This window comes from Rhinatrema bivittatum, chromosome 5 (assembly GCF_901001135.1).
Source record: "Rhinatrema bivittatum chromosome 5, aRhiBiv1.1, whole genome shotgun sequence".
NCBI classification, from domain to species: Eukaryota; Metazoa; Chordata; class Amphibia; order Gymnophiona; family Rhinatrematidae; genus Rhinatrema; species Rhinatrema bivittatum.
Genome location: NC_042619.1, coordinates 271,003,424 through 271,030,400, shown reverse-complemented (window position 1 = coordinate 271,030,400; position 26,977 = coordinate 271,003,424). Strand labels below are relative to the sequence as shown.

The 26,977-nt window shown below is 44.3% G+C and overlaps 1 protein-coding gene across 1 annotated transcript in view; it reads right to left on the bottom strand.

Annotated features, from left to right (window-relative positions):
- The window catches only part of LOC115092429 (disintegrin and metalloproteinase domain-containing protein 9-like), a 402,794-nt gene that overhangs the window by 319,788 nt on the left and 56,029 nt on the right, over positions 1–26,977 (bottom strand). The window contains exon 5 of the mRNA XM_029603262.1: positions 10,016–10,094. Coding sequence (XP_029459122.1) covers positions 10,016–10,094 — 79 coding nt within the window. The remainder of the gene's footprint in view (positions 1–10,015; positions 10,095–26,977) is intronic.

Genomic DNA, 26,977 nt, shown 5'->3' with positions numbered 1-26,977 from the left:
CTGTCCCTGTTACGCTACGCTGCCCATCCTACTCGGGTGTGAGACTGGTCTTCTCTGCTGTGGGCCCCTGGACTACTTCACTGGATTACCTTCACTGCTGCCCGCTCCTCGGGCAGAATCATCAAGCTGTACAATAAATACAACTTCTCTGTGTTTGCATGTATATAGTCTAGCCTAGTACTGCGGCTCCTCCCCGGGGGAGTGGCCATCACTGCAGTACCCAAGAATCCACTCCAACACCTCACAACCATAACAGTTTTATTTAATTTAATTCCCGTTATTATTGATAGTTTAGGTTTTAATTGTTTATTATCTTTGTATGTGTCTATCTTATGTATTTTTAAAAATCTGTACGACGGCATAGAAAATCTGATAAATAAATAAATATCTTCTCAATGTGATCATTGCTGCTATAGACTGTGAACATTATCAGTGTTGTTTACAGAGATTGGGAAAAGGGCTGTGTATTTGGGTTAATGCAAAATGGACTTGAAGCTAACTTTCTCCCACAGGGAGCCCTGGGCCTCAGAAGTAAAAGCTATTCATGGAGAACAAAGGAGACACTTTGATTGTATGAGAGAGAGAGACTAGCTGTAATGCCCTCATGCTAGGTAGGTATTTATATTTCTATAGGAGGCCCACCTAGTAACTTGAGATGAGGTTTAGGTATTAGTGTAGGGGTTAGGGGACACTTTAACATTCAAAGTGAGACGTATGAACAGAACAATGCTCTCTTGTGAAGATGATGAGCTTCGGAGTAAGGAAACTCACCCAAAGATGAATTTTGTGCAATGTTCTCTCAACCTAGCTTGATGTTACCCAGGTACAGGACCATACAAAAAAGCAAGTGCAAATCACTGCATTTACTTTGCACCTGTAGCAAGTTTCAATGTGAACGTACACATGTACTTTGAAACTTGGTACAAAGTCTACAAGTAGAAACTTCTTGCAAACTTTGTCCCAATGCAGACTTCCCCCCTTAACAAAAATGTGACCAATCTGCATGGATGCTATGTAATACCATTTCCATCTACACCCACTTACATAGAATAGAGGTTTCCCCTTCATTATGCTAAATAGCGTTTATATAGCTCATACCGCAAGGTATGATACTGAGACAAACGTTTACTAAATCTCTATGGGCCTCAATGCTGCAAAATTCCCAGAATTGTGCACATGGAAATTTTCAATGCAAAGAATTTCCAGGGGCATGTTTCTTTTCTTTTACTCCCCTGAATAGCTGTTCACACATCTGTAAGAACAGAGACCTATGTGAAAGGTAGCATCTGATTAGCAATTTTTAGGAAGGTTCTTACTCAATAGGAATTACCTAGAGGTACCAGATTATTTAATATCTCTGTTTTTGTCATCTTCAATCAACTATGTTATTCTAGCAATCGTTTGCCATGGGCAAGGACATTTATAAACATCTGACCTGCTGTCTGCAAACGAACCTCAAAACCTTCAAAAAAGACCTAACGACATGGCTTTTTGCAACAGCATATCAAGACCCCTGATTCACAACTCTCCCCAACTTTAACATGTCCCAGAACTCATGTATTCTCAACTCTTAATTCCAACTCTGATTTTCGGACTCTTGTAATGATACTTTTAAGATGCTCTTACTATTAATAGCCATGGTTTATGTATTTTAAGATTTTATTGTATTTTCCCGATGTGCAATATATTTTTTGTAATTGTTAGATTTTACATTTTTATTTTTTGGAATATTGTATATTTTTACTCTAAGTTTAATGAATGTAAATTGATTGATGCACTGTTTTGTCAACTGTTATGATGGCATTGCCGAATGACTGTCTAAAAAAAACAACAAATAAATAAATAAATAAATAAATATGAAAGCATAATGTGAGTCTGAAAACCTTTAAACCAAACTCATTCATTGATAGACAATTGTCTATCACTGGTGACATCATTATTGAATAAAATGACACTCCAATTTGCAGTTAATAGTGACTAGCTGGGAGTGTATGACATCGGAATGAGAAAATTAGGCCCTGAGGCAAATTCAGGGGAATAATCCAGCAGGGCATTCATGGGAATTTCTTCACCCTGGACGTTATTGTTACTATTGGAAATATCTGTCACCAAGATCTGAGCTAAAACAAAGTTAAAGAAAATCATTATTCTAATTAACTGCCACAGTGAACAATGCAGTTATTTCCAAAATTATCATTAAGATAATGAGAACATAAGAACATGCCATACTGGGTCCATCAAGCCCAGCATCCTGTTTCCAACAGTGGTCAATCCAGGCCATAAGAACCAGGCAAGTACCCAAAAACTAAGTCTATTCCATGTTACCGTTGCTAATGGCAGTGGCTATTCTCTAAGTGAACGTAATAGCAGGTAATGGACTTTTTCTCCAAGAACTTATCTAATCCTTTTGTAAACACAGCTATACTAACTGCACTAAGCACATCCTCTGGCAACAAATTCCAGAGTTTAATTGTGCGTTGAGTAAAAAAGAACTTTCTCCGATTAGCTTTAAATGTGCCCCATGCTAACTTCATGGAGTGTCCCTTAGTCTTTCTATTATCCGAAAGAGTAAATAACTGATTCACATCTACCCGTTCTAGACCTCTCATGATTTTAAACATCTCTATCATATCCCCCCTCAGCCGTCTGGTTCTGAAGTAAACAGAATGGGGTTGCCAATCAATTAGAATATGGGATTCTGAGTCCATTGTGCTAGGCCAAGCCCCTGAGGTTTGTAACAATTCATAAGAACATAAGAAATTGCTATGCTGGGTCAGACCAAGGATCCATCAAGCCCAGCATCCTGTTTCCAACAGAGGCCAAACCAGGCCACAAGAACCTGGCAATTATCCAAACACTAAGAAGATCCCATGCTACTGATGCAATTAATAGCAGTGGCTATTCCCTAAGTAAATTTGAATAATAGCCGTTAATTCTCCTCCTAGAACTTATCCAAATCTTTTTTAAACACAGCTACACTAACTGCACTAACCACATCCTCTGGCAACAAATTCCAGAGCTTTATTGTGCGTTGAGTGAAAATTTTCTCCAATTAGTCTTAAATGTGCTACTTGCTAATTTCATGGAATGCCCCCTAGTCCTTCTATTATTCAAAAGTGTAAATAACCGATTCACATCTACTCGTTCAAGACCTCTCATGATTTTAAAGTCCTCTATGATATCCCCCTCTCAGCTGTCTCTTCTCCAAACTGAACAGCCCTAAACTCTTCAGCCTTTCCTCATAGGGGAGCTGTTCCATCCCCTTTATCATTTTGGTTGTCCTTCTCTGTACCTTCTCCATCGCAACTATATCTTTTTTGAGATACGGCGACCAGAATTGTACACAGTATTCCAGGTGCAGTCTCACCATGGAGCGATATGGAGGCATTATGACATTTTCCATTTTATTAACCATTCCCTTCCTAATAATTCCTAACATTGTTTGCTTTTTTGACTGCTGCAGCACACTGAGCCTCTATGTTGCCTAGATCTTTTTCCTGGGTGGTAGCTCCTAATATGGAACCTAACGTCGTGTAACTACAGCAAGGGTTATTTTTCCCTATATGCAACACCTTGCACTTGTCCACATTATATTATTATATTATATTATACTCCGCATCACTCTACATGTATAACTTATTGTATAACTTGCAATCATGCTCTGCATTGTTCTAATTTGTTTCACCCCACCCCTCTCCCCCCCTTTTTTTTGAAACTCCTCCCCCTAGCTCCTACTTCTTCCCTCCCCAATAAACACACCTTCTACCTAGATCATGTTTTCCTTCCCCATAACATCCCTATGCTTCCTCCCCTCCTTAGCCTCACTTCACCCAGATCAATTTTTTGTTCGAATCATCCACATGTAAGTTAATTTTTTTCAAGATTTCATCTTCAGCCTATTGCAAGGCAGATGTTTCATTAGGAACATCCAATTAATACCTTATTTATTGTTTTTAATATTTTTCTCTCATTGTTATCTGTTATCTAAGAATTTCTTCGTTATATGTAATGCTACTTAGCAAGTTACTTTGTTATCTGTAAACCGATTTGATTTACATACAATGTAAGAAGACCGGTATATAAAAAACCAAAAATAAATAAATAAATAAAATTTCATCTGCCATTTGGATGCCCAGTCTTCCAGTCTTGCAAGGTCCTCCTGTAATGTATCACAATCCGCTTGTGATTTAACTACTCTGAATAATTTTGTATCATCCACACATTTGATAACCTCACTCATCGTATTCCTTTCCAGATCATTTATATATATATTGAAAAGCACCTGTCCAAGTACGGATCCCTGAGGCACTCCACTGTTTACCCTATTCCACTGAGAAAATTGACTATTTAATCCTACTCTCTGTTTTCTGTCTTTTAACCAGTTTGTAATCCACGAAAGAACATCGCCTCCTATCCCATGACTTTTTAATTTTCTTAGAAGCCTCTCATGAGGGACTTTGTCAAACGTCTTCTGAAAATCCAAATCCACTACATCTACTGGTTCACCTTTATCCACATGTTTATTAACCCCTTCAAAAAAAATGAAGCAGATTTGTTAGGCAAGACTTCCCTTGGGTAAATCCATGTTGAGTGTGTTCCATTAAACCATGTCTTTCTATATGCTCTACGATTTTGATCTTGAGAATAGTTTCCACTATTTTTCCCGGCACTGAAGCCAAGCTCACTGATCTATAGTTACCTGGCTTGCCCCTGGAGCCTTTTTTAAATATTGGGGTTACATTCAGGTACAATGGATGATTTTAATGATAGGTTACAAATTTTAATTAATAGATCAGAAATTTCATTTTTTAGTTCCTTCAATACCCTAGGATGCATACCATCTGGTCCAGATGATTTCTAACTCTTTAGTTTGTCAATCTGGCCTACTACATCTTCCAGGTTCACAGTGATTTGTTCAGTTCTTCTGACTCATCACCCCTGAAAACCATTTCCGGAACTGTCATCTCCCCAACATCCTCATTAGTAAACACGGAAGCAAAGAATTAATTTAGTCTTTCTGCAATGGCCTTATCTTCCCTAAGAGCCCCTTTAACCTCTCTGTCATCTAATGGTCCAACCGACTCCCTCACAGGTTTCTTGCTTTGGATATATTTTAAAAAGTTTTTATTATGAGTTTTTGCCTCTATGGCCAACTTCAATTCAAATTCTCTCTTCACCTGTCTTATCAATGTTTTACACTTAACTTGACAAAGCTTATGTTTTTGTTATTATTTGGGATAGTTGTGGGTGGATCCTTGGGCCAGTGGCAGATGACCACGCCCCCGGGGGAAGATCCCGAGAGGGACCACTAGTCAGGCTCAGAGTTTGGAGACAGACACACTCTAGTTCTTTTATTAAACAGTATATTGAACCACCAGAGGTAGCAGTAATGAGCTGGAAGCGCCCGGCTGGGCTGTAGTCCCTCAGATACTGGAACAGCGATCCCAGGATGGCAGAGCTGTAGAGAAACTAAGTATAGTGAGTAGGCAGGGTATGCAGAGTTCAGGAATAGAACCTTGATGGTAACACTCACACAATAGTCTCTTGAAGCAGCCCAGGAGCTGGGATGGATTAGGCCCTCGAGAAGCGAGTACCTGGTTCCAGGGAAAGCTCTGAGAGAAGGATGGTAACTCACTGGTGTTGTAGGCAGCGATGACTTCCTGGCATAAGTGATATTCAGAAGCTGGTCTGAGAACATGGGCCCTCGAGGAGCGAGTACCGGTTCCAGATTGCGACCTGAAAGGCAAAAGAGAAACGAGGCCCCCGAGGAGCAGATACCCCTGGTAAGTCCGAGGAGGCAGTGTAGCTAGGAGCGTAAGAAACCTTTCTGCTGGAATCCTTGTTAACTCGATTAGTTAGAGAATTCAGAGACCTTAAATATCCAATGCGGATGATGTCATCTCAGGGGGATGCCCCTAAGGTTCGCGCCACTGCTGGTACTTGAGTTGGGGCCACGCCGTATGCATGCCCTTAGGCTTCTGGGAAACATGGCGGAGTGCAGAGTCTTGCCGGTCCGGGGACGCCGGAGGAGGACAGCAAGATAACGCCGCGGCAGACAAACATCCAACAAGCAAAGAGGGAGTCACCACAGAGGTAAGGTGGGCGGGGTGGAGATGTTGGGCAGCGATGGTCGCAACAATTTTATCCTATTTTCTTCAGATGGCTCCTCTTCCAATTTTTGAAGGATGTTTTTTTGGCTAAAATAGCCTCTTTCACCTCACCTTTTAACCATGACAGTAATCGTTTTGCCTTCCTTCCACCTTTCTTAATGTGTGGAATACATATGGACTACGCCTCTTGATATATGGGCAGCCTAACATGAAGACTTTGGCTCAGGACTTTGGTCCACTCAGTTTATCCTGAATCCTTTGCTTTCTTGGCCTAACTGGAACTGCTGGCATACAAGGAACTCAGACTGACCTGAGCTGGAATGGCTACTGGGAGACATCTGGAATGAATTCAGACCTAGCCAGATATTTATTTATTTATTTAGAAACTTTTATATACCGGTATTTGTGGGGACATCATACCGGTTCACATAGTAACTGAAAGATTGATGAAGGGTCATTAGGTCATTAGGTCATTAGGTCATTAGGTCATTAGGTCACAACGAACATATTGACCAAGCTATGTTCTCACAGAATCCTGTCTCTCGACTGAAGAGGCCCAGTGTAACTGGATATCCCCATGAGGTTAGGAGTCTGATCAAAAGGACTGGAACGAGTGACAGAACAAAGGCCTAATCATCAGACATGTGGCCAACTGAAATTAATCAGCAGACACGTGGGTCTATGCCTAATTGGAACTTAAGGTGGGAGGTGGGACCAGGGAAGCTTAGACATAGGTTGTCTGATGTGGACACACGTGGTACCTGATACTCAATGCAATCCTATTAGGGATCATTGTATGCTTTATCTATAAAAAGTCAGCCCTCACTTACAAACCTTGAGACAGACAGGCAGAGCTTGGAAAAATAAAAAGCTCCCTCTCTGTCTCCCAGAGGTCTCATAAGATTGGCTTTCAATACTAAATAATAAACTTAAATTGGTTTGTATTAAAGTTGGACCTCTGTGTATTATTGAAGCAGCACAGTTAAGCTACTTCTAATGGCAATTAATTAACACTCTAGGATTGTATTTTTAAACAATGTCCATGTCTGTTGAACACTTTTAACCTTTGCAGCTGCACCTTTCAGTTTTTTTCTATTTTCCTAATTTAATCAAAGTTTCTCTTTTGAAAGTTTATTGTTAGAGCTGCAGATTTACTTATTATCCCCCTTCCAGTTATTAGTTTAAATTTGATCATGTTATGATCACTGTTGACAAGTGGCCCCACCACCGTTACCTCTCTCACCAAATCCTGTGTTCCACTAAGAATTAAATCTAAAATAGCTCCCTCTCTTGTTGGTTCCTGAACCAATTGATCCATGAAGCAGTTATTTATTACATCCAGGAACTTTATGTCTAGGAAGTTCTGATGTTACATTTACCCAGTCAATATTGGGGTAATTTTGTCCACAAAAAGCATCAATAACTTCCATTCAGATATCCACGGGCAGAGTGGAATCCTTGCCTGAATTCAGTTGTAACACCTCATATGTTGTATATGCAATCTTTTGCCCATGTCCACTCACTTATGTAGGCATGACTAAACGCCCTATTAGATACAGACTCACAGAACACAAATGTTGTTTAAAAACGGGCAGAACAGATGAACCATTAGTACAACATTGTAAAGATTCCAATCATGTGTACTCTGATTTGCATTGGACTATATTAGAAATCATTACAGAACACTGGAGAAGGGGCAACAGAATTAAAAAACTTCATCAATCAGAACAAAAATGGATATTCCAATTACAGTCATTAGCACCTCATGGACTCAATAAAGACATCGAGTGGATTCATTTTATGTAAAATTTATTCTTCAGGTTTGTCAATCAAACACAGGTCTGTTCAACCACACACAGGTGAGGCATGACAAACTACATATAAGCAGGTTGAGGTAGTAGCTGACTCACGCAGACGCCAGAATCAGGACACGGCATGAAGTCTGGGTGAGTAACAAACTTGCATAAAACGAAGCCCCTGGGATGCTCATATATATTTGTTTAGTGTGAAGTTACAGTGTGTCTTATTTGTAACAAATTGCCTTTTAGAAACCTTGACATATATGTGGAGTTAGAAAACTACTGTCTCTAAGTATATTTACAGTCCCTGAAGCAGCACATACTGCGAAACGTACGTTGGACCTTAGTACACGGATATCGGTACACAGCGCGGTGGCGCTAGATGAATGCCGTAGTGCGGCGGCGGCGCTGCCAAACAACAAACGGGACAGACCCGTGCGGCAGAAAAAGGACCCCCCGTCATCAACGTGGCAGCACCGAACCATAGACCTGTGCGGCGGCACTAGACACAGTGCGGTAAAAATAAAACGCCGAAGCAGGCAACCTACTCGTAGAGACGCGGGGGTTGAAGATATTGGATCTATAACAGCGATAACAACGAGACTCCGCTTCATTAAGGGAAGTACCTTTCCACATACTTCTAAAATATTGGAAAAAACGAAAAAAACAAAAAAACAAACACTAAGAATTTCATAAGAATGTTTTAAAATATATTGGACCAATGATTAAAAAAGACCCAAAAGCGGCTGAAAACACAAGCATTCAATGCGTGTAGCCTATGGGTGGTATGACGGTCCCTAACAAGTTATATTAAAATAATAAAAAATAACAATATATTAAAAAAAACACACATAAAATTGGTAAGCAATTTTTGTACAACGTGTTTATAATAGTATGGTAATTGAAATCTCCCATTATTATTGCTCTGACAAATTGGTTAGCTTCCCTGATTTCTCTAAGCATTCTGACCATTTTGTCCAGGTGGATGGTAGAATACGCCTATCATTATACTCTTACCCAACACACATGGGATTTCTATCCCTATAGATTCTACTGAGCATTTAGTCTCTTGTATGATCTTTATCCTGTTGGACTCTATACCCTCCTGGACATAAAGTGCCACACCCCCACCAAGTTGATCCTCCCTATCATTGCGATATAATTTGTACCCTGATATAGCACTGTCCCATTGGTTATCCTCCTTCCACCAAGTCTCTGTGATGCCAATTATGTCAATCTCATCATTTGCTGCTATATACTCTAACTCTCCCATCTTATTTCTTAGACTTCTGGCATTGGCATACAGACATTTCAAAGTGTGTTTTTTGTTTGTATTAACAACCTGCTTTTCAGTTGTTAGGGATAATTCGGAAATCATTAGCTTCAGTGATTTTTTTACATATAGGCACATGGACTATGTTTGCTTTTAATGGAACCTCTCTGTTGGGATGCCCTAACTCTCCTGTTTCATTAGTATCCTTTAAGGATACATTTCTCCAAACCATGCACTGCTGAGTGACTGTCGGCTTTCCCCCTTGTTCTAATTTAAAAGCTGCTCCATCTCCTTTTTGAAAGTTAGTGCCAGCAGCTTGGTTCCAACTCTGGTTAAGGTGGAGCCCATCGTTTCGGAAAAGTCTCCCCTTTCCCCAAATGTTTCCCCAGTTCCTAATAAAGCTGAATCCCTCTTCCCTGCACCATCATCTCATCCACGCATTGAAACTCTGGAGCTCTGCCTGCCTCTGGGGACCTGCACGTGGAACAGGAAGCATTTCAGAGCATTTCAGAGAACCCTGGAGGTTCTAGATTTCAGCTTCCTACCTAAAATCCTAAATTTGACTTCCAGAACCCTTCTCCCACATTTTCCTACGTCATTGGTGCCCACATCCTCAAGTCCACCAGCCACCCTGCTATCTACATTTCTAATAATTGAATCACCAACTATGATCGCCGGCCTAACCCTTCCCTCCTGGGCAGTAGCCCTGGGAGACTTGTCTTCAGTGTGAGAGGACAAAACATCACCTGGACTGGATGCAAAATTCTAGTATCGACTGGATGCAAAAATCTAGTATCGAATTATGAACACAAGAAAAATGTAAGAAAACTGACCTCATTAGTTGGAAAGTGAGGATGAAGAGTTAACTCTTTGTCATGGGTAGAATTTAGGGAATCACCAGGTGAAAGAACTCTACAATAAAAATTAAAACAATACATCTTGTAGCCTAACTGTATGTTACTTTTCAAAAAGAAATCCACAAAAAAGGACCAAAATATACCCAGGCAAAAACACACACTACTCAAAAATAAACAAAGGTAACAGAGTTATTAAAAAGACCATCATATGTGGGGTACATTTAATAGCTAAAGAACAGTTTCGCCCAATATGGCTGGACTATCCAGCAAAATGATTTTTTCCTTACTATTTGAAATCATAGCTGTCAAAAAAGTATCCACCATACCAACTTATTTTTTTAGATATTTTCTTTTCTAGTATTTATAATCCTATAGATTCTTAATAAATTTTTAAAAAGAGAGGAAGAATAACTTATCTTCACAAGACATCTGCATAATTTTTCACTTGTTATTCCTTTTCAAATGGAGACGCTAATCGGAATAGTTGATATGATTGTTATGGCTGCCGGCCACAGCTTCCCGCAACTGGCAGCCGCCACTTACCATCATGGTGTTGCTCCTCCAGGCTCGGGCATGCTGGCCATGGCAGCCAGCAGCTCCCGGGGCTCCTCTTCGTGGCAGTCCCTGCCGCTGCAAGGGTAGACCTCCCTCTGCGCTCCTCCAACGCGCTCGCTGCTCTGGGTGGGCCACTCCTCCCATGCGTGCCTCTCTGCTTAATTTAAAGGGACCACAGCAGGAAACTGCCACAGCAGGAAATTGCCTCCTGCTGACCCAACCTGTCCTTTTCGTATTTAAAGTTCACAGACCTTGCCTTGGCTTGTTGCTTTCTAGGTCCTGTATCCAGTTCCTCCATGGAGGATATCGCCTGCGCTTTGACTTGTGACATTCTAGAACCTGACCTTTGCCTGGACTTCTCATCTACCCGAACTGCCGCCTGTCCTGACCCTCACCTGGTACTCCGTCTTTGTGAACTGCGGCCTGTCCCGGCTTCTGGCCATCTCTTCGCTTGTCTTCTCGGCCATCTCTGGACCCACTCCTTGCATTCATCCAACGCCGTCTCTTCTTCAGTCAGAGACCCCACATAAGTCCAGCCGGCCCCGGTACCCAAGGGCTCAACCTGAGGGTAACGTGGGCTGATAGTGGTGAAGCTCCAGTGGGGGTCTCTGCTTCATCCCAGCCTCACCTACTGACGGTGGGGGTGGCACCAATTCCACCTTGGATGAGGGGTCCACCTTCCAGGATCATAACAATTATGCCCTAAAAAATGCCCAACATGCTGTGCGTTTTGATTCTTCATCAGGGGCAGTATATGACTCTTCAAAAAATGAAACAAAAAACAAATGATTTAAAAACCATCAAAGCTTCAATTTTTAACATTTATAAGAATAATTCCATACCGGCATTTTTAAGCAATCAGAGAAGAACACTCAAATCAGAGTGTACCAGTCGATAGCTTCATTCATTCCCGAGGGGGGGCGGAACATGTAATGCTGATATTTATTTATTTATTATTTTTAATATACCGACATTTGATCTGAGATGCGATATCACATCGGTTTACATTCAGGTACTGTAGGTATTTCCCTATCCCCAGAGGGCTTACAATCTAAGGGCCTCATTTTCCAATATTGCATTGGTACCAAAAAGGGGTGTAAGCTTATGCTAATAAACATGTATGTCTGGAGAGGGAGAGAGGGAGAGAGGGAGAGAGAGAGAGAGAGAGAGAGAGAGAGAGAGAGAGAGAGAGAGAGACTTGTCATAGTGCCTCCTCCCTAGACAGGTATTTGTATCCCTATGGGAGGTCCACCTAGTAACTCGAGGTGAGGGTTAAGTATTAGTGTAGGGGGTTAGGGGCCACTTTCACATTCAACGTGAGACGTACGAACAGAGCAGTGGTCTCTTGTGAAGATTTAACGACCTACAGAGTGAGGAAACTCACCCAAAGATGAGATTTGTGCAATGTTCTCTCCACCTAGCTTGATGGATAACAACAAGGGTAACAACAAGATAGGTGGAGAGAACATTGCACAAATCTCATCTTGGAGTGAGTTTCCTCACTCCGTAGGTCGTCAAATCTTTACAAGAGACCACTACTCTGTTCGTACGTCTCACGTTGAATGTGAAAGTGGTCCCTAACCCCCTACACTAATACTTAACCCTCACCTCGAGTTACTAGGTGGACCTCCCATAGGGATACAAATACCTGTCTAGGGAGGAGGCACTATGACAAGTCTCTCTCTCTCTCCCTCTCTCTCTCTCATGGAATTATTCTTATAAATGTTAAAAATTGAAACTTTGATGTTTTTTAAATCATTTATTTTTTGTTTCATTTTTTGAAGAGCCATATGCTGCCTCTGATGAAAAATCGAAACGCATAGCACGTTGGGCGTTTTTTTTATGGCATAATATCAACTGTTCTGATTAGTGTCTCCATTTGAAAAGGAAGAATAAGTAAAAGATTATGCAGATATCTTGGCAAAGATAAGTTATTCTTCCTCTCTTTTTGAAGATTTATTAAGAATCTATAGGATTATAAATACTAGAAAAGAAAATATATAAACAAAATGTTTGGTGTTGTGAACACTTTTTTGAGATCTATGATTTGAAATAGTAAGGGAAAAATAATTTCGCTGGATAGCCCAGTCATGTTGGGCAAAACTATCCTTTAGTGATTAAATGTACCCAACATATGATGGTCTCTGTAATAGCTCTGTTACCGTTGGTTAGTTTTGAGTAGTGTATGTTACTTTTAACAAAGTTTGTTACCATACTGAACTGACAGCAGTGTTGTGTCTTAATACCTGCAAAGAGTTCAATGAAATTGTGCATTATGACAGAACATAAGAAGATTTCATGTCCTTTCCAGCTTGATTAGTGCATAGACCCCAAAATGTAAAAACCATCCTAAGTGTAATAAAATCCATCAAACTGTGTAGCCAAATTCAACAAACTGAAATATTAGAAATGAAATGTATTGCTTTCTATACATGGTAAGTCTGAGATGGAATAAATTCATATTTCTAGTGGCAAACGTCTATTGTTTTCTCTAGTGTGGTATCCACCTCACAGTCAGGAAGATTTACATTTACAGTGTAAGCTCTCTGGGGTAGACACCTACAGCTGAACAGTACTTCAAAGCTGGGATGCACAACACCAATTGTATACCATTCAGCTGAAAGTGCCTTCTCAAAATAGGTTAGGTTTTCTTCAGTTATAGGTGCAAGTTCTAGAGAGCTTATGCATTCTTTAGTCTGAGATGGTGGCTAAAGTTATTCTGCTGCTGCGCTCAGTCTGCTAGAAAGACATTATCACATGGGCACAACAATAGAATATCATGGCCACCAGAAATGTGAATCAATTCACTCCACCTCAGGCCAAGGAGTTAACCTGACAACCCACTTAAGTGCATTAAACCAGGAGTACAGAGGTAAGCAATTGAAGGTGGAAGAGGTGTATCCAAATCAGGATGCCCAGTGCCAGTCTCACAAGCAAGGCCGTTTTGGCATGTGAAATCAAAGGGTAAGCTTTATGGGACAGGCAACTATAGCCATTTGATATGCATAGCACCAAAGTGTGTACTGTTTAGCTGTGAGTGCCTTTTCTAGAGAGCTTTTCCTTTGATTTCACTTAGCATGCCTTGCCCAAATGGTCTTGCATGTCTGATTGTGCCCAAGTTGGTATGCCCAATGGCAGTCATGCATACAAGGTCATTTTGGTCACACTCCTTACAACTTCAAGCACTTATTTCCTTATTCCTGTTGTAAAGTACTTTCCTGCATTAGTGTAATTTTTCAGTTTAGCTCCAGATTTAGAAGTAGAGTTTTAAAAGCTGTGTGCACAAAAAAGAGCACATACATGCGTAAAATAGCACCTGTGAGTAAACGGTATTTTTAAAACTGCAACATAAGCACATAACACAGGGAATGTGAATCAATTTGTGCATAGAATAAAGAGGCAGGGGCAATCCAGGGAAGGGCCAACATGTACGTGCATAAAATACAGTTTTAAAACCTGCCAAAATGATGTGTGTCTGCATCTTACTTGCATATATTTCATTCTGCTTAATATCAGGTATAAGTAATTGCAAATATCTTGAAAGAGAAAAAATGACTGGGTGAGAGGTCTGGGTGACATGGGCAGACTTCAGGCTGAGCAACCAGGAAGATCTTCATGAGCTGCTGATAAGCTTGGCAAACTGATGGCTAAAACTGCCAAGTTCCTTTTTTGCATGCATATTACAAAATTTAAGGAAGTACGTTTGTAAAAGCCAATATTTGCTAAGAAAACAACACAAGTTAAATCTTCTTGTACAAATTTTAAGTCCACAAATATGTGAGTAAAGCTTGGGGATACAGGCACAGGAATTTATAATCAACCTTGAAGTGTCATACACTGTTTTTTTCTATCTGCAGTTGTTTAAAGCAGCGTCGGGGATCTAGGCACAGGATTTCATAATTATCTTTAAACTGGCACACACTGCTTCATACTATTTACAGTTAACATCAATGTATTGCAGCGGATATTATCTAAAGGATATTAGATCTGTTCCTCTCTAGTCTGATTTTTATTTTCTATTTCTGACTTTTCTTGTCTTTGTAAAATAATTTAGTATAGTTAATTTTAATTACTAGGAGACATTTATTAGATTTAGGGTTTAATGAATTTATTGTATTTTTCTTACTCTTACTACTTTTGCTTTACACTTTTTTATTGTTTTCAGTATAGTTTATTTATATTTTAGTTTATTTTATTTTATTCACTTAATTTAGTTGCTATTATCTCACATTTTATTTTATTTACCATTTTTATTTTTATTCTTTAAATTCTTGTTTATTTCTGTAAACCGTTTTGGTGAGCTATTCGCTTTTGAAAGACAGTATAAAAATGTTTTTAAATAAAATAAATAAATAAAAATTGCATGACTTATCCAGATATATTTTGCCTTCTCCAGGTAAGTACCAAAGTTTGGGGTTAACTATATCAACTATAACTCCAAAAATAATTATTAAACCACATATGTATTATTAAAATTTGACAATCCTGTTTCCAAAAAGCTTTTGCAAAAACCATGTTAGGATTTGTAGGTTATTGGGCCCTTGGCCAGAGGTGAGAGATCGTACCACCCACAGGGAGGAGCCCCACTGAGCCTCATTGTCGGGAGGCGATGTCTGAGCTACAGGTGACTCACCCAGCGAGTAGCGGAAGAGCAGGAAACTGGGTTATGGATGTGGTAGCCAGAAGGCCCCCCTAGTAGTGGAGTGCTGGACAGGCCCCTAGTAGTGGGGAATGCTTGCGAGGGTGACCCCCAGGGGGCGGAGCCATAGAGAGAGTCAGCACAGAGGGAATGACGTGGGCTTACCTGGGACATGGGGAAGCCCAGGGATCTCTGGCAGTGCAGGAGAACACCACCCCGAGGAGCGGGGGAGTGCGGTACAGTCACAGGGTAGGCAGGACGCTGCCCCGAGGAATGGGGAGAGGAATGTGGTGACAGCGGTATGCAGGGCGCTGCCCCGAGGAGCAGGGGAGCGCAGCACAGTCCCAAGTTCACAGACGCTACCCCAAGGAGCGGGGGAGCACGGCTAGTCACAAGCGATGGCAATGGCCTGCGGAGCGGGGTACACCAGCACTGGGTCTCCACGAAGCAGAGCGGTGAGGCAGTGGCCCGCAGGGCAGGGTACACCTATGTTGTTCTCCACAAGACAGAGTAGAATGTTAATGGTCCGCAGAGCGGGGTACACCGTAGTAGAGTCACGGGAAGAGTAGTCCGGCAATGGTTCGCAGAGTGGGGTACACCGAAGTAGAGTCTCATGGAAGGAGTAGTTCATGGAGCAATCCTGAGAAGCGGGGAAGAAAGCATACAGTGTCCGAGGCGCAGGGCCCTCTGAGGTGCAGATAGTCAGAGACAGGAGCAAGGCCCCCGAGGAGCGGGTACCTGAGAGTGTCTAACACCAGGAGGAGCAGGAACCAGGAACTAATGTCTGCAGCGAGAACAGCAGGATCCAGCAAGGAGGGAACTTGTTACCAAATCGATTAGAGCCAGGCCCCGATAGTGCTTAAGAGTCTAGGGCTAGTTATGTCATCAAGGGTAGACGCCCTGAGGTTCCAGCCCTGGCGTCCTTAAAGGAGGGCCATGGAGAGTGTGCACGCATGCCTAGGAAGGCCTGGGAGAAACATGGCAGTCGGCGGGGTTCTCGCTGCCCTGGGGAGACCTGGAACGTAGCCACGAGGGCTGGAGGTGGCTAGCCACAGCCACAAGTCTTTCCAGAGGGCAGTGAGGCACGAAGTAAGTAACAGAGGTTGCAGCCATCTGTGACCAACGGTCATAAACAGTACTCCCTCTCTTAAGGCCCACCCCCTGGGGGTTTGGGTTTTCTAGGATGTGTGGCGTGAAACTGCCTGATTAAATCCTTGTCAAGGATGTTGGCCGCAGGCTCCCAGCTGTTTTCTTCAGGCCCAAAGCCCTTCCACGAGAGGAGATATTCCCACATCTTTCCATGCTTCCTAACGTCCAAGACATCTTGCACCTGATAAATAATGTCCAATTCCAAAGACAGAGGTTGGGGCTCAGGTGGTTTCTAAGAGAAATCGGACAGTACCAGAGGTTTGAGTAGTGAGATATGGAAGGCATTATTGATTTTAAGAGATGCAGGAAGTCGAAGGCTGTAGGTAACTGGGCCCAGCCAGCAGAGTATGGGAAAAGGCCCAATGAATCTGGGGGCAAAGTGGGCCGATGGCAGTTTTAGACGAAAAAAACGAGCCATACTTTGTCTCCTGGGTTAAATTACGGAGCTTCTCGATGATGGGTATTGTAGAAGTTTTAGATCTTTGGGCGGCTTGCTAAAGGAGTTGTTTGGTGTGATCCCAGAGTTGATGCAACTCCTGCACGGTAGCCTGTGCCGCTGGGGACAGCACAGACAGCGAGAGCAGGAGAGGAGGCAGTGGCTGGCATCCATAGACCACCTGAAAGGGTGATGACCTGATGGATGTGGACTGGTGGGAATTTAAAGCAAACTCAGCCCATGGCAGAAGGTTGGACCAATCATTCTGCCAGGAATTTATATAAGCTCAAAGGAACTGTTTTAAGGTCCATTTTGTTCTTTCTGACCATTGGCCTGGGGTTGATAAGCCGATGTGAGGTCCAAGGCAATGTCAAACTTCTTACAGAGAGATTTCCAAAACCAGGCTATGAATTGCACTCCTCGATCCAAGAGAAAATGTCTTGGGAGTCCATGGAGGTGGAATATGTGGTGGATGAACAGATTCACTAGTTCTGGAGCCAAGAGAAGGCCAGGTAACACCACAAAATGAGCCATTTTCGAAAATCAGTCCACGATGACCCAAATCATATTATTGCCATTTGAAGGAAGAAGGTCCACAATGAAATCTGTGGTTATATGCATCCACGGCTCACTGGGCGCAGTCAATGGTTGCATGAGACCCCAAGGACGACCCGCTGGGGGCTTATGACAAGCGCATGTAGGGCAAGACTCAACATAAGCTTGTGTGTCCTTCTTCATAGTGGGCCACCAATAGAAACATTGGAGAGTGGAAAGAGTTCTAGACTGTCCCAGGTGGCCTGCTGTTAAGGAGTTGTGAGCCCAACAGAGTATCTTTCGTCGGAGTTGTTAGGGAACTATTGTTTTCCCAGGTGGCACAGTGAACGTGGCAGAAAGGAGGACTTTGGCTGGATCAATGATGTGCCGTGGAATGTCGGGAACATCTTCAGTGACATAAGACTGGGAGAGTGCATCGGCATGAGCGTTTTTATTGGCTGGCTGGTACCATAACAGAAAATTAAATCCCGTAAAAAAAGAGGCCAGCGGGCCTGTCGATGATTTAGGCGTTGCGCACAATGCAAATAATCAAGGTTTTTGTGGTCGGTATATACTGTAATCTGGTGCAGTACCCTCTCAAGCCAGGGATGCCATGCTTCGAAAGCCAGTTTAATTGCCAACAGCTCCTTATCCCCAATTGCATAATTACGTTCCGCTGGAGAAAAGCATTTTGAGAAGAATGAGCAAGGGTGTAAGGTATGGATGGTTGAATACTGGCAGAGTACTGCTCCTACACCGACATCAGAGACATCGACCTCGATGATAAAGGGCCGTCGGGGGTCTGGATGGTGCAGGCATGGCTCCTGAAGGAAGGTAGTTTTAAGGTCCTGGAAAGCGGTCATGGCCTTGAGCAACCACTGAGACGGATTGGCACCCTTACGAGTCATGGCCGTGAGCGGGACGGTCAGGGAAGAATAGTGATGAATAAACGATCTGTAGTAATTGGTGAAGCCAAGAAATCTCCGTAGGGCCTTGAGGCCTGTGGGATGAGGCCAGTCACGGATAATTTTGGATTTTTGAGGATCCATCTGGAAGCCTTGGCTAGAGACCACATAGGCTAAGAAGGGAACGGACTCTTGTTCAAAAAGAGCACTTCTCCAGTTTGGCATACATCAGGTTATCCCTCAAACGCTGAAGAACACTGCAGACAATGGCTCTGGAGGTCTTGAGAAAGAAAACATCATCCAGGTAGACTATGACACATTGGTAGAGCATGTCTCTGAAGACCTCATTCATCATATTCTGAAAAACTGCTGGAGCATTACAGAGGCCGAATGGCATTACCAAGTATTCAAAGTCGCCATCACCCATATTAAACACAGATTTCCATTCATCGCCCTGGCGGATTCGGACCAAGTTGTAGGCCCCTCTAAGATCTAATTTGGTGAAAATCTTGGCTCCCTGAAGTCTGTCAAAGGGTTCTGAAATTAACGGTAGAGGGTAGCAGTCCTTCAGAGTGATCTCGTTTAAGCCACGGTAGTCAATGCATGGCCGGAGGGCGTCATCTTTATTCCCCACGAAGAAAAAGCCCACTCCGACGGGATACTTGGAGGGCCAGATGAAGCCCTTGGCTAAATTTTCCCATATATATTCCGACATGGCTTGCGTTTTGGTCAAGAACAATGGGTAAATCCTACCCCGAGGAGTTTCAGTGTTAGGCTGCAAATTTATTGCACAGTCAAATGAGCGATGTGGGGGAAGGGTATCCTCAGCCTTTTTGGAGAAGACATCCGCGCATGAGGAATACTGCGGCAGAAGGCCCGGAAGAGAAGCAGAAGTGGTTAGGCAAGGTACTGGTGATACAACCTCCAAGCATTTGTTGTGGCAAGAGTCACCCATTGAGATAGTTATAGTGTGACCCAATCAAACTGCAGGGTATGCAGCTTTAACCACAGCAGGCCCAGGACCATGGGGTGTATAGCTTTATCCAGCACGAGGAAGGATATGGTCTCTACATGTAGAGAACCGGTACGGAGCTGGATAGGGACCGTGGAGTGAGTAACCTTGCCTGAAAGAGGTTTGCCATGAATGGAGGAAAGTAGTAAGGGCACTGGGGAGTAGATGCTTTGGATTCGTAGATGTTCCACAACTTGCCTCAGAATAAAGTTCCCACCGGCCCCTGAGCCCACCAAAGCCAGTATATGAAACTCTTGAGCATCAAGCTTTATGGAAACTGGCAAAGTTAATGGAAGAGAGGGTGAAGTCAGGCCTAGGAGTAATCCTTCAGCAGAACCTAGGCCTGGGAGTTTCCTGGACAGATGGGGCATGAAGATATGGCATGTCTGGGTTGGCCAATCAGAGCCCTGATTGTTGATGACTGCGTTTTTCTTTTGGAGAAAGCCTACTTCGACCCATCTGCATAGGTTCTTCCCCTTCTTTATTCTGAGCGGTGTTGGGCTTAGAAGGCATACGTTGAATTCGGGGGGCGTTCAGTGCCATCCTTCTGGATACTCCAGCCTCTTGAGAGAGTTCTTGAAGGCGGCGATCGATGCGATCGATGAAGTCTATCAGAGAATCCAGGGATTAGGGAAGTTCCAGGACTGCTAGTTCGTCTTTGATCCGCGGGCTTAGGCCTTCGAACAAGATAGCCCGTAGGCAATCCAAATTCCAATGAAGTTCAGACGAAAGGGTCCTGAACTCAATGACGTAATTGGTCAAAGACCTGGAGCCTTGTTGGAGATGAAGAAGGGATGACCCGTATATGGTTTTCCAACCTGGATCGTCAAAGACGGAGAGAAATAGGGTGAGAAAGCCAGACAGATCTCAAAGAACTGGGTCAGCTTGCTCCCAGAGAGGTGATGCCCAGGCCAAGGCCTTACCTTCCAGGAGTGACAGGAAATAAGTCTTCTTGGTGATCACATCTGGGAAATATGCAGGTTGTAGGCAAAAGTGCATATTAACTGATTCAGGAAACCTCTGCACATAAGAGTGTCTCCTGAGAAATGTGTGTGTGTGGGAGGGGGGGGACCCCGGCAAGGGCACAGTAGGCCGGAGGATCGGCGTACTGTGAAGCAGGATTAGGTTTGGCAGACTTCGAGGCAGAGTCCAACCGATTACTCAGGTTATCTATGGCTGCAGCCAGAGTTTCCAAGAATTTTTGTTGTTCAGAAATTTGTTGCGCCAGGCCAGGAATGGCCTGGAGCGCCGAAACCTCTGCCAGATACATGGAGAGGAGCCCCACTGAGCCTCACTGTCGGGAGTCGAGGTCTGAGCTACAGGTGACACAGCCCAGCGAATAGTGGGAAAGCAGGAGACTGGGGTATGGATGTGGTAGCCAGATAGGTCCCCCTAGTGGTGGAGCATGGGACAGGCCCTGAGTAGCGGGGAATGCAAGCAAGATATAGAGAAGTGCTTGCGAGGGTGACCAAAGGGGGTGGAGCCACAGAGAGAGTTAGCACAGAGGGAATGACATGGACTTACTTGGGACACGGGGAAGCCCAGGGGTCTCTGGCAGTGCAGGAGAACACCACCCCGAGGAGCGGGGGAGTGCAGTACAGTCACGGGGTAGGCAGGACGCTGTCCCGAGGAGTGGGGAATTGAATGTAGTGACAGCAGTATGCAGGGCGCTGCCCCGAGGAGCAGGGGAGCGCAGTACAGTCCCAAGTTCACAAATGCTACCCCTAGGAGCGGGGGAGCGTGGCTAGTCACAAGTGATGGCTATGGCCCGCAGAGCGGGGTACACCAGCGCTGGGTCTCCACGAAGCAGAGGGTGAGGCAGTGGCCCGCAGGGGCGGGGTACACCTACGTTGGTCTCCACAAGGCATAGTAGAACAGCAATGGTCTGCAGAGCGGGGGTACAACGTAGTTGAGTCACACGGGATAAGTGGTCCAGCAATGGTCCGCAGATCAGGGTACACCAAAGTAGAGTTTCATTGGAAAAGTAGTCCAGCAATAGTCCGCAGAGTGGGGTACACTGAAGTAAAGTCTCATGGAAGGAATAGTACCTGTAGCAACCCCGAGAAGCGGGGAAAAAGGCAAACAGTGTCCGAGGTGCAGGGCCCTCCGAGGAGCAGATAGACAGAGACAGGAGCAGGACTGCCGAGGAGCAGGTACCCGAGAGTGTCTCACGCCTGGAAGAACAGGAACTAGGAACCAATGTCCGTAGTGAGAAAAGCAGGATTCAGCAAAGAGAGAACTCGTTGCCAAGTCGATTAGAGCCAGACCATAATAGTGCTTGAGAGTCCACGGCTAGTGATATCATCAAGGGGAGACGCACCCTGAGGTTCCCGCCCTCAGGAACCTCAGGAACCTCAGGGTGCGCCATTTTTAAAGATGGCGCCGGCCATCCAGTGCTCCTACCATGTGACAGGGGCCAGCCAATGGCACGGATACCCTGTCACATGGTAAGGGCAAAGGGCCATCGGCGCCATTTTTATTAGCGCAGCCGATGGCCTGAGAACGGGAGGTCGCTCCCGGGACTTCCGCTAGATCACCAGGTATTTGTAAAAAGTTTTGGGGGGGTTTGGGAGGGTGGGGGAAGCTAAGGGGTCAATTTTAAAGGGTCGGGTGGGGTTTTTTTTTTTATCGGCTTGGGCATCACTAAAAAAAATTAGCGATGTGAATTGGAATCGGAACCGATTCCAATTCACATCTCTACCGATCAGATTTTTTTCTCCCTCCAGCCGAACCCGATCATTAAAACGATCGGGCACACGATTCACATCCCTATTGTTTAGATGGTTTTTGCAAAAGCTTTTTGGAAACAGATTTGTCATGTTTTAATAATACATATGGGGGTTAATAATTATTTTTGGAGTTCTCCAAGTAAGTGGCAGCCTTGCTGCCACTTAGTTGGCTAAGTATGAAAACCGCTACTTATCCAGCTAAGTAAGATAGGCGGATAAGTGTTAAAATGGTACTTATCCAGTTATGTTGAAAATTACATATCACGTGTCTTTTAGATACGCGGATATTTTGTTGGGTAGATTTGCAAGTATTTATATCTTTTGTGCACAATTGCACGCATGATATAGAAAGCAGAATTGCTTACCTGTAACAGGTATTCTCCCAGGACAGCAGGATGTAGTCCTCACATGTGGGTGATGTCATCAGACGGAGCCCTGTCACGGAACACTTTTGTCAAAGTTTCTAGAACTTTGACTGGCAGACTGAGCATGCCCAGCATGCCATAATCCCTGTGGCCACAGGGGTCTCCCTTCAGTCTCGTTTGTAGCAAAAGGTGCGAGCAAAAAATAAAATAATAAAACGGCTTCGGACCCAACTCCGCGAGGTGGCAGTTGGGTTTCGTGAGGACTACATCCTGCTGTCCTGGAAGAACACCTGCTTTCTGTTTTCTCCCAGAACAAACAGGATGGTAGTCCTCACATGTGGGTGATTAGCAAGCTACAAGCTGACTCATATTTGTTTGGACCAACAGCGTACAACTTGTGCAACAGGCACAAAAACTGATGTACTGTTGGGAAAAATGAGGCATCCTGAAAATCACAGCAGGTGGATGTGGATGGAGTTGGGATTACACTGGAAATAAGTTCTTCAAGATGGATTGGCCAAAGGCAGAGTCTTGACGTCCTTCTTTGTCCAGGCAGTAATGTGTTGCAAATGTGTGTAGAGAGCTCCATAATGCAGCTTTACAGATCTCAGCAATCGGTACTGAACAATAGTGTGCTACTGACATTGCCATGGCTCTTACTGAGTGTGCCTTCACTCGTCCCTGAAGAGGAAGGCCTGCTTTCTCATAGCAAATTCAATACAGTCTGCTAGCCATTGAGAGAGAGTTTGTTTGCCCACTTCATCTCCAAGTTTGTTTTTATCGAAAGAAACAAAGAGTTGGATGGATTTCCTATGGATTGCAGTGCGGTCTACGTAAAATGCAAGTGCATGTTTACAGTCCAAGGTGTAAAACTCTCTCGCCCTGGTGAGAGTGAAGTCTTGGGAAAAAGGAGGGCAAGACTCTAGATTGATTCAGGTGAATGTCCGTTATCACCTTGGGAAAGAATTTAGGATGAGTACAGAGCACCACTCGGTCATGGAGGAATCTTGTATAGGGTGAGTATGTGACAAGTGCTTGTAACTCACTGACCTTCGAGCAGATGTAATGGCTACTAGGAAAAGAACTTTCCATGTAAGGAATTTAACACCACAGGAGTGCAAAGGCTCAAACGGGAAACGCATGAGCCTTGTAAGTACTATGTTTAGGTCCCATTCGGTAACTGGTGGCCGTAGAGGGGGCTTAAGTTGTAAAAGGCCCCTCATAAACCGACTCACAAGGGGTTGCACTGTTATCGGGGCATCCCCTACATCCTTGTGGTATTCTGAGATGGCACTGAGGTGTACTCGTACTGAGGAAGTCTGGAGACCAGAGTCTGAAAGGTGCCAGAGATAGTCTAACAGAGATGGAGTGGGGCAGGAAAAGGGGTAGATACCTTTTTGCGTGCACATGGTAAATCTTTTCCACTTAGAAAGATAGGATTTTCGTGTGGAAGCACCTGACAGACCCTAGTTGAAAGGTTGAGCAGTTGAAGGATCAGGCTTTCAACATCCAGGCTGTGAGGGATAGGATCTGAAGTTTCAGGTGGCGTAACATGCTTTAGTTCTGAGTTATGAGATTGGGCACTGTGCCCAGGCCAATTGGTTCTCGGATGGAGAGGTCGAGAAGCATGGGAAACCATACTTGTTGAGGCCAGTACGGGGCTATGAGTATCATTGTTCCCCTGTCCTGCTGTAACTTCACAGGAGTTTTGGCTATTAGTGGTATCGGAGGATATGAGCATAGGTGGCCTGTGTTCCAGGGGCGAGCGAAGGCGACCATGGCTAATATGTCTTACTGCCTATGCAGGGAGCAGAATCTGTCCACTTTGTGATTCAGTTCGGATGCAAAGAGGTCAATGGTTGGTTGACCCCAGCGTCGGAAGATTTTGCTCTCTTCACAGGGATCCAGAGACTACTCATGGGGATGGAAACTTCAACTGAGGCGATCTGCTACTACGTTCTGTATGCTTGCCAGATAAGTGGCCCGGAGATGCATGGAGTGTGCAAGAGCCCAGGCCCAGATCTGCGCAGCTTCCTGGCAAAGCAGATAAGAGCCTGTTCCTCCCTGTTTGTTCAAATACCACATTTCAGCTGTGTTGTCTGTCTGTCTTGTTGGAAAGACAATCCTTGAACGCATATAGGGGCGGATTTTAAAAGGAGCGCGAACAGCCTACTTTTGCTTGCGCATCAGACTCAAGCAAAAGTACGCTGGATTTTAGTAGATACGCGCGGAGCCGCGCGTATCCACTAAAATCCTGGATCGGCACGCGCAAGGCTATCGATTTTGTATAGCCGGCGCACGCCGAGCCGCGCTGCCTACCCCCGTTCCCTCCAAGGCCGCTCCGAAATCGGAGCGGCCTCGGAGGGAACTTTCTTTTGCCCTCCCCTCACCTTCCCCTCCCTTCCCCTACCTAACCCACCCGCCCGGCCCTGTCTAAACCCCCCCTTACCTTTGTTGGGGGATTTACGCCTCCCGGAGGGAGACGTAAATCCCCGCGCGCCAGCGGGCCGCTAGCGCGCCGGGACGCGATCTGGGGGCGGGTCCGGAGGGCGCGGCCACGCCCCCGGGCCGTCCCGGGCCGTAGCCACGCCCCCGGGCCCGCCCCCGGAACGCTCCCGACACGCCCCGAAAACGCTGCGCTGTTCGGGCCCGCCCCCCGACACGCCCCCCTCCGAAAACCCCAGGACGTACGCGAGTCCCGGGGTCTGCGCGCGCCGGTAGGCCTATGTAAAATAGGCTTACCGGCGCGCAGGGCCCTGCTCGCGTAAATCCGGGCGGATTTACGCGAGCAGGGCTCTTAAAATCCGCCCCATAGAGCATAACTTGTTATGATGTAATCTATAATTTATAATTATAACTTGTTAGATCATAACTTGTTTATAATTTATAATCATAACTTGTTAGATGTAATCTATAATTTATAATTTGTCATCTATTATTATTTTTATGTTTAAATAATAATAATATAACTTTAAATAATAATAATAATATTATTTAAAGTTATGATTATAAATTTATAATCATAACTTGTTAGATGTAATCTATAATTTATAATTTGTCATCTATTATTATTTATGGTTATTATTTATGTTATGGTTATGAAGTTCGCCTTGTTATTTGTATCCACATGTTCAATGTAATTTCTAACTTTTTGTTCTCTGTAAACCGACGCGATATGTACCAGTACATGAACATCGGTATATAAAAGCCTTTAAATAAATAAATAAATAAAATAAATAACTTATGGCTTGGAGCTCTAGGAAGTTGATTTGAAACTGTGCGAGTTGTGTCCAAGTACCCTGAGTTTGAAGGTTGTTCACATGAGCTCCCCAACTCAAATTGGATGCGTCCATGGTTAATGTCACTTGAGGAACTGGTTGCTGAAAGTGTAGACCTACCAGCAAGTTGGCCTTGTTTGTCCACCAGAGAAGCGACAGGCGGAGCTGATCAGTTACATGAATCCTGGATGAAAGAGGTTGAGTGGCTTGGAGCCATTGAAATTTCAAAGTCCTTTGAGTTACTCTCATGGCTAGCCTGGCCATCGGAGTGAAGTGGACCGTGGAAGCCATGTGGCCCAGCAACGTGAGGAATTGATGGGCTGAGGTTGTTTTGTATGTGCACAGAGATGTAGCCATTTTGGAGAGTATGTCTGCGCGATTGTTGGGCAAGAAGGCCTTTTTGACTGTGGTGTCCAAATCTGCGCTGATGAAGGTAAGGAGGTGAGATGGATTCAAGTGGGATTTTTGGTAATTTATCAGAAATCCTAGCAAGTGTAGAAGATCCATAGTGAGCTTTAGAGAGTTGAGAGCTCCCTGCTTGGATCGACTCTTTATTAGCCAGTCGTCCAGGTAAGGAAACACGTGTATGGTGCTTCTGCGTAGATGTGCAGCAGCCACTGCTAGGCATTTTGTGAACACTCAAGGCGCTGAGGCCAGACTGAATGGCAGAACTCGGTACTGAAAGTTTCTGTGACCTACTGTGAAGCGCAGTATTTGCGGTGATGTGGGGATATGACAATATGTGCATAGGCATCTTGAAGGTCCAGAGAACAAAACCAATTTCCTTGCTGTAGTAAGGGAAGCATGATGCCAAGAGACACCATCCTGAATTTTTCTTTTTGAAGAAATTTGTTGAGATTGTGGATGTCTAGGATGGGGCGGAGACTGCCCAATTTTTTTGGAATCAGAAAGTAACATGAGTAGAACCCTGTGCCTCTCTGCACCAGGGGGACGGTTTCTACAGCCCTGGTTCGCAGAAGGATGAAAAGTTCTGACTCTAGAAGCAATATGTGGTCTTTTAGAGCCCACAGTGGATTGGGTGGAGAGTCCGGGGGTACTGTGAGGAAGTTTAAATGGTATCCCTGGGCTATGTTGGATATTACCCACTGATCTGTTGTTACGAGGCACCAATTGTGTTGGAAGTGGTGCAATCAGCCTCCTACGGGTATTTCTGGGTTTGGGTTTCTGGATGAGTGGCCATTGTTCTCTGTAAACGCATCGAAATCCGGAGACTGGACCTGCTTGAGGGGCTGGCAGAGCTCTGGGAGCTTTGGGCTGGCGTGTATGACCCCTTTGAGGTACTCTGGCTGGTCTCACTCTAGATGCAGGAGGGTAG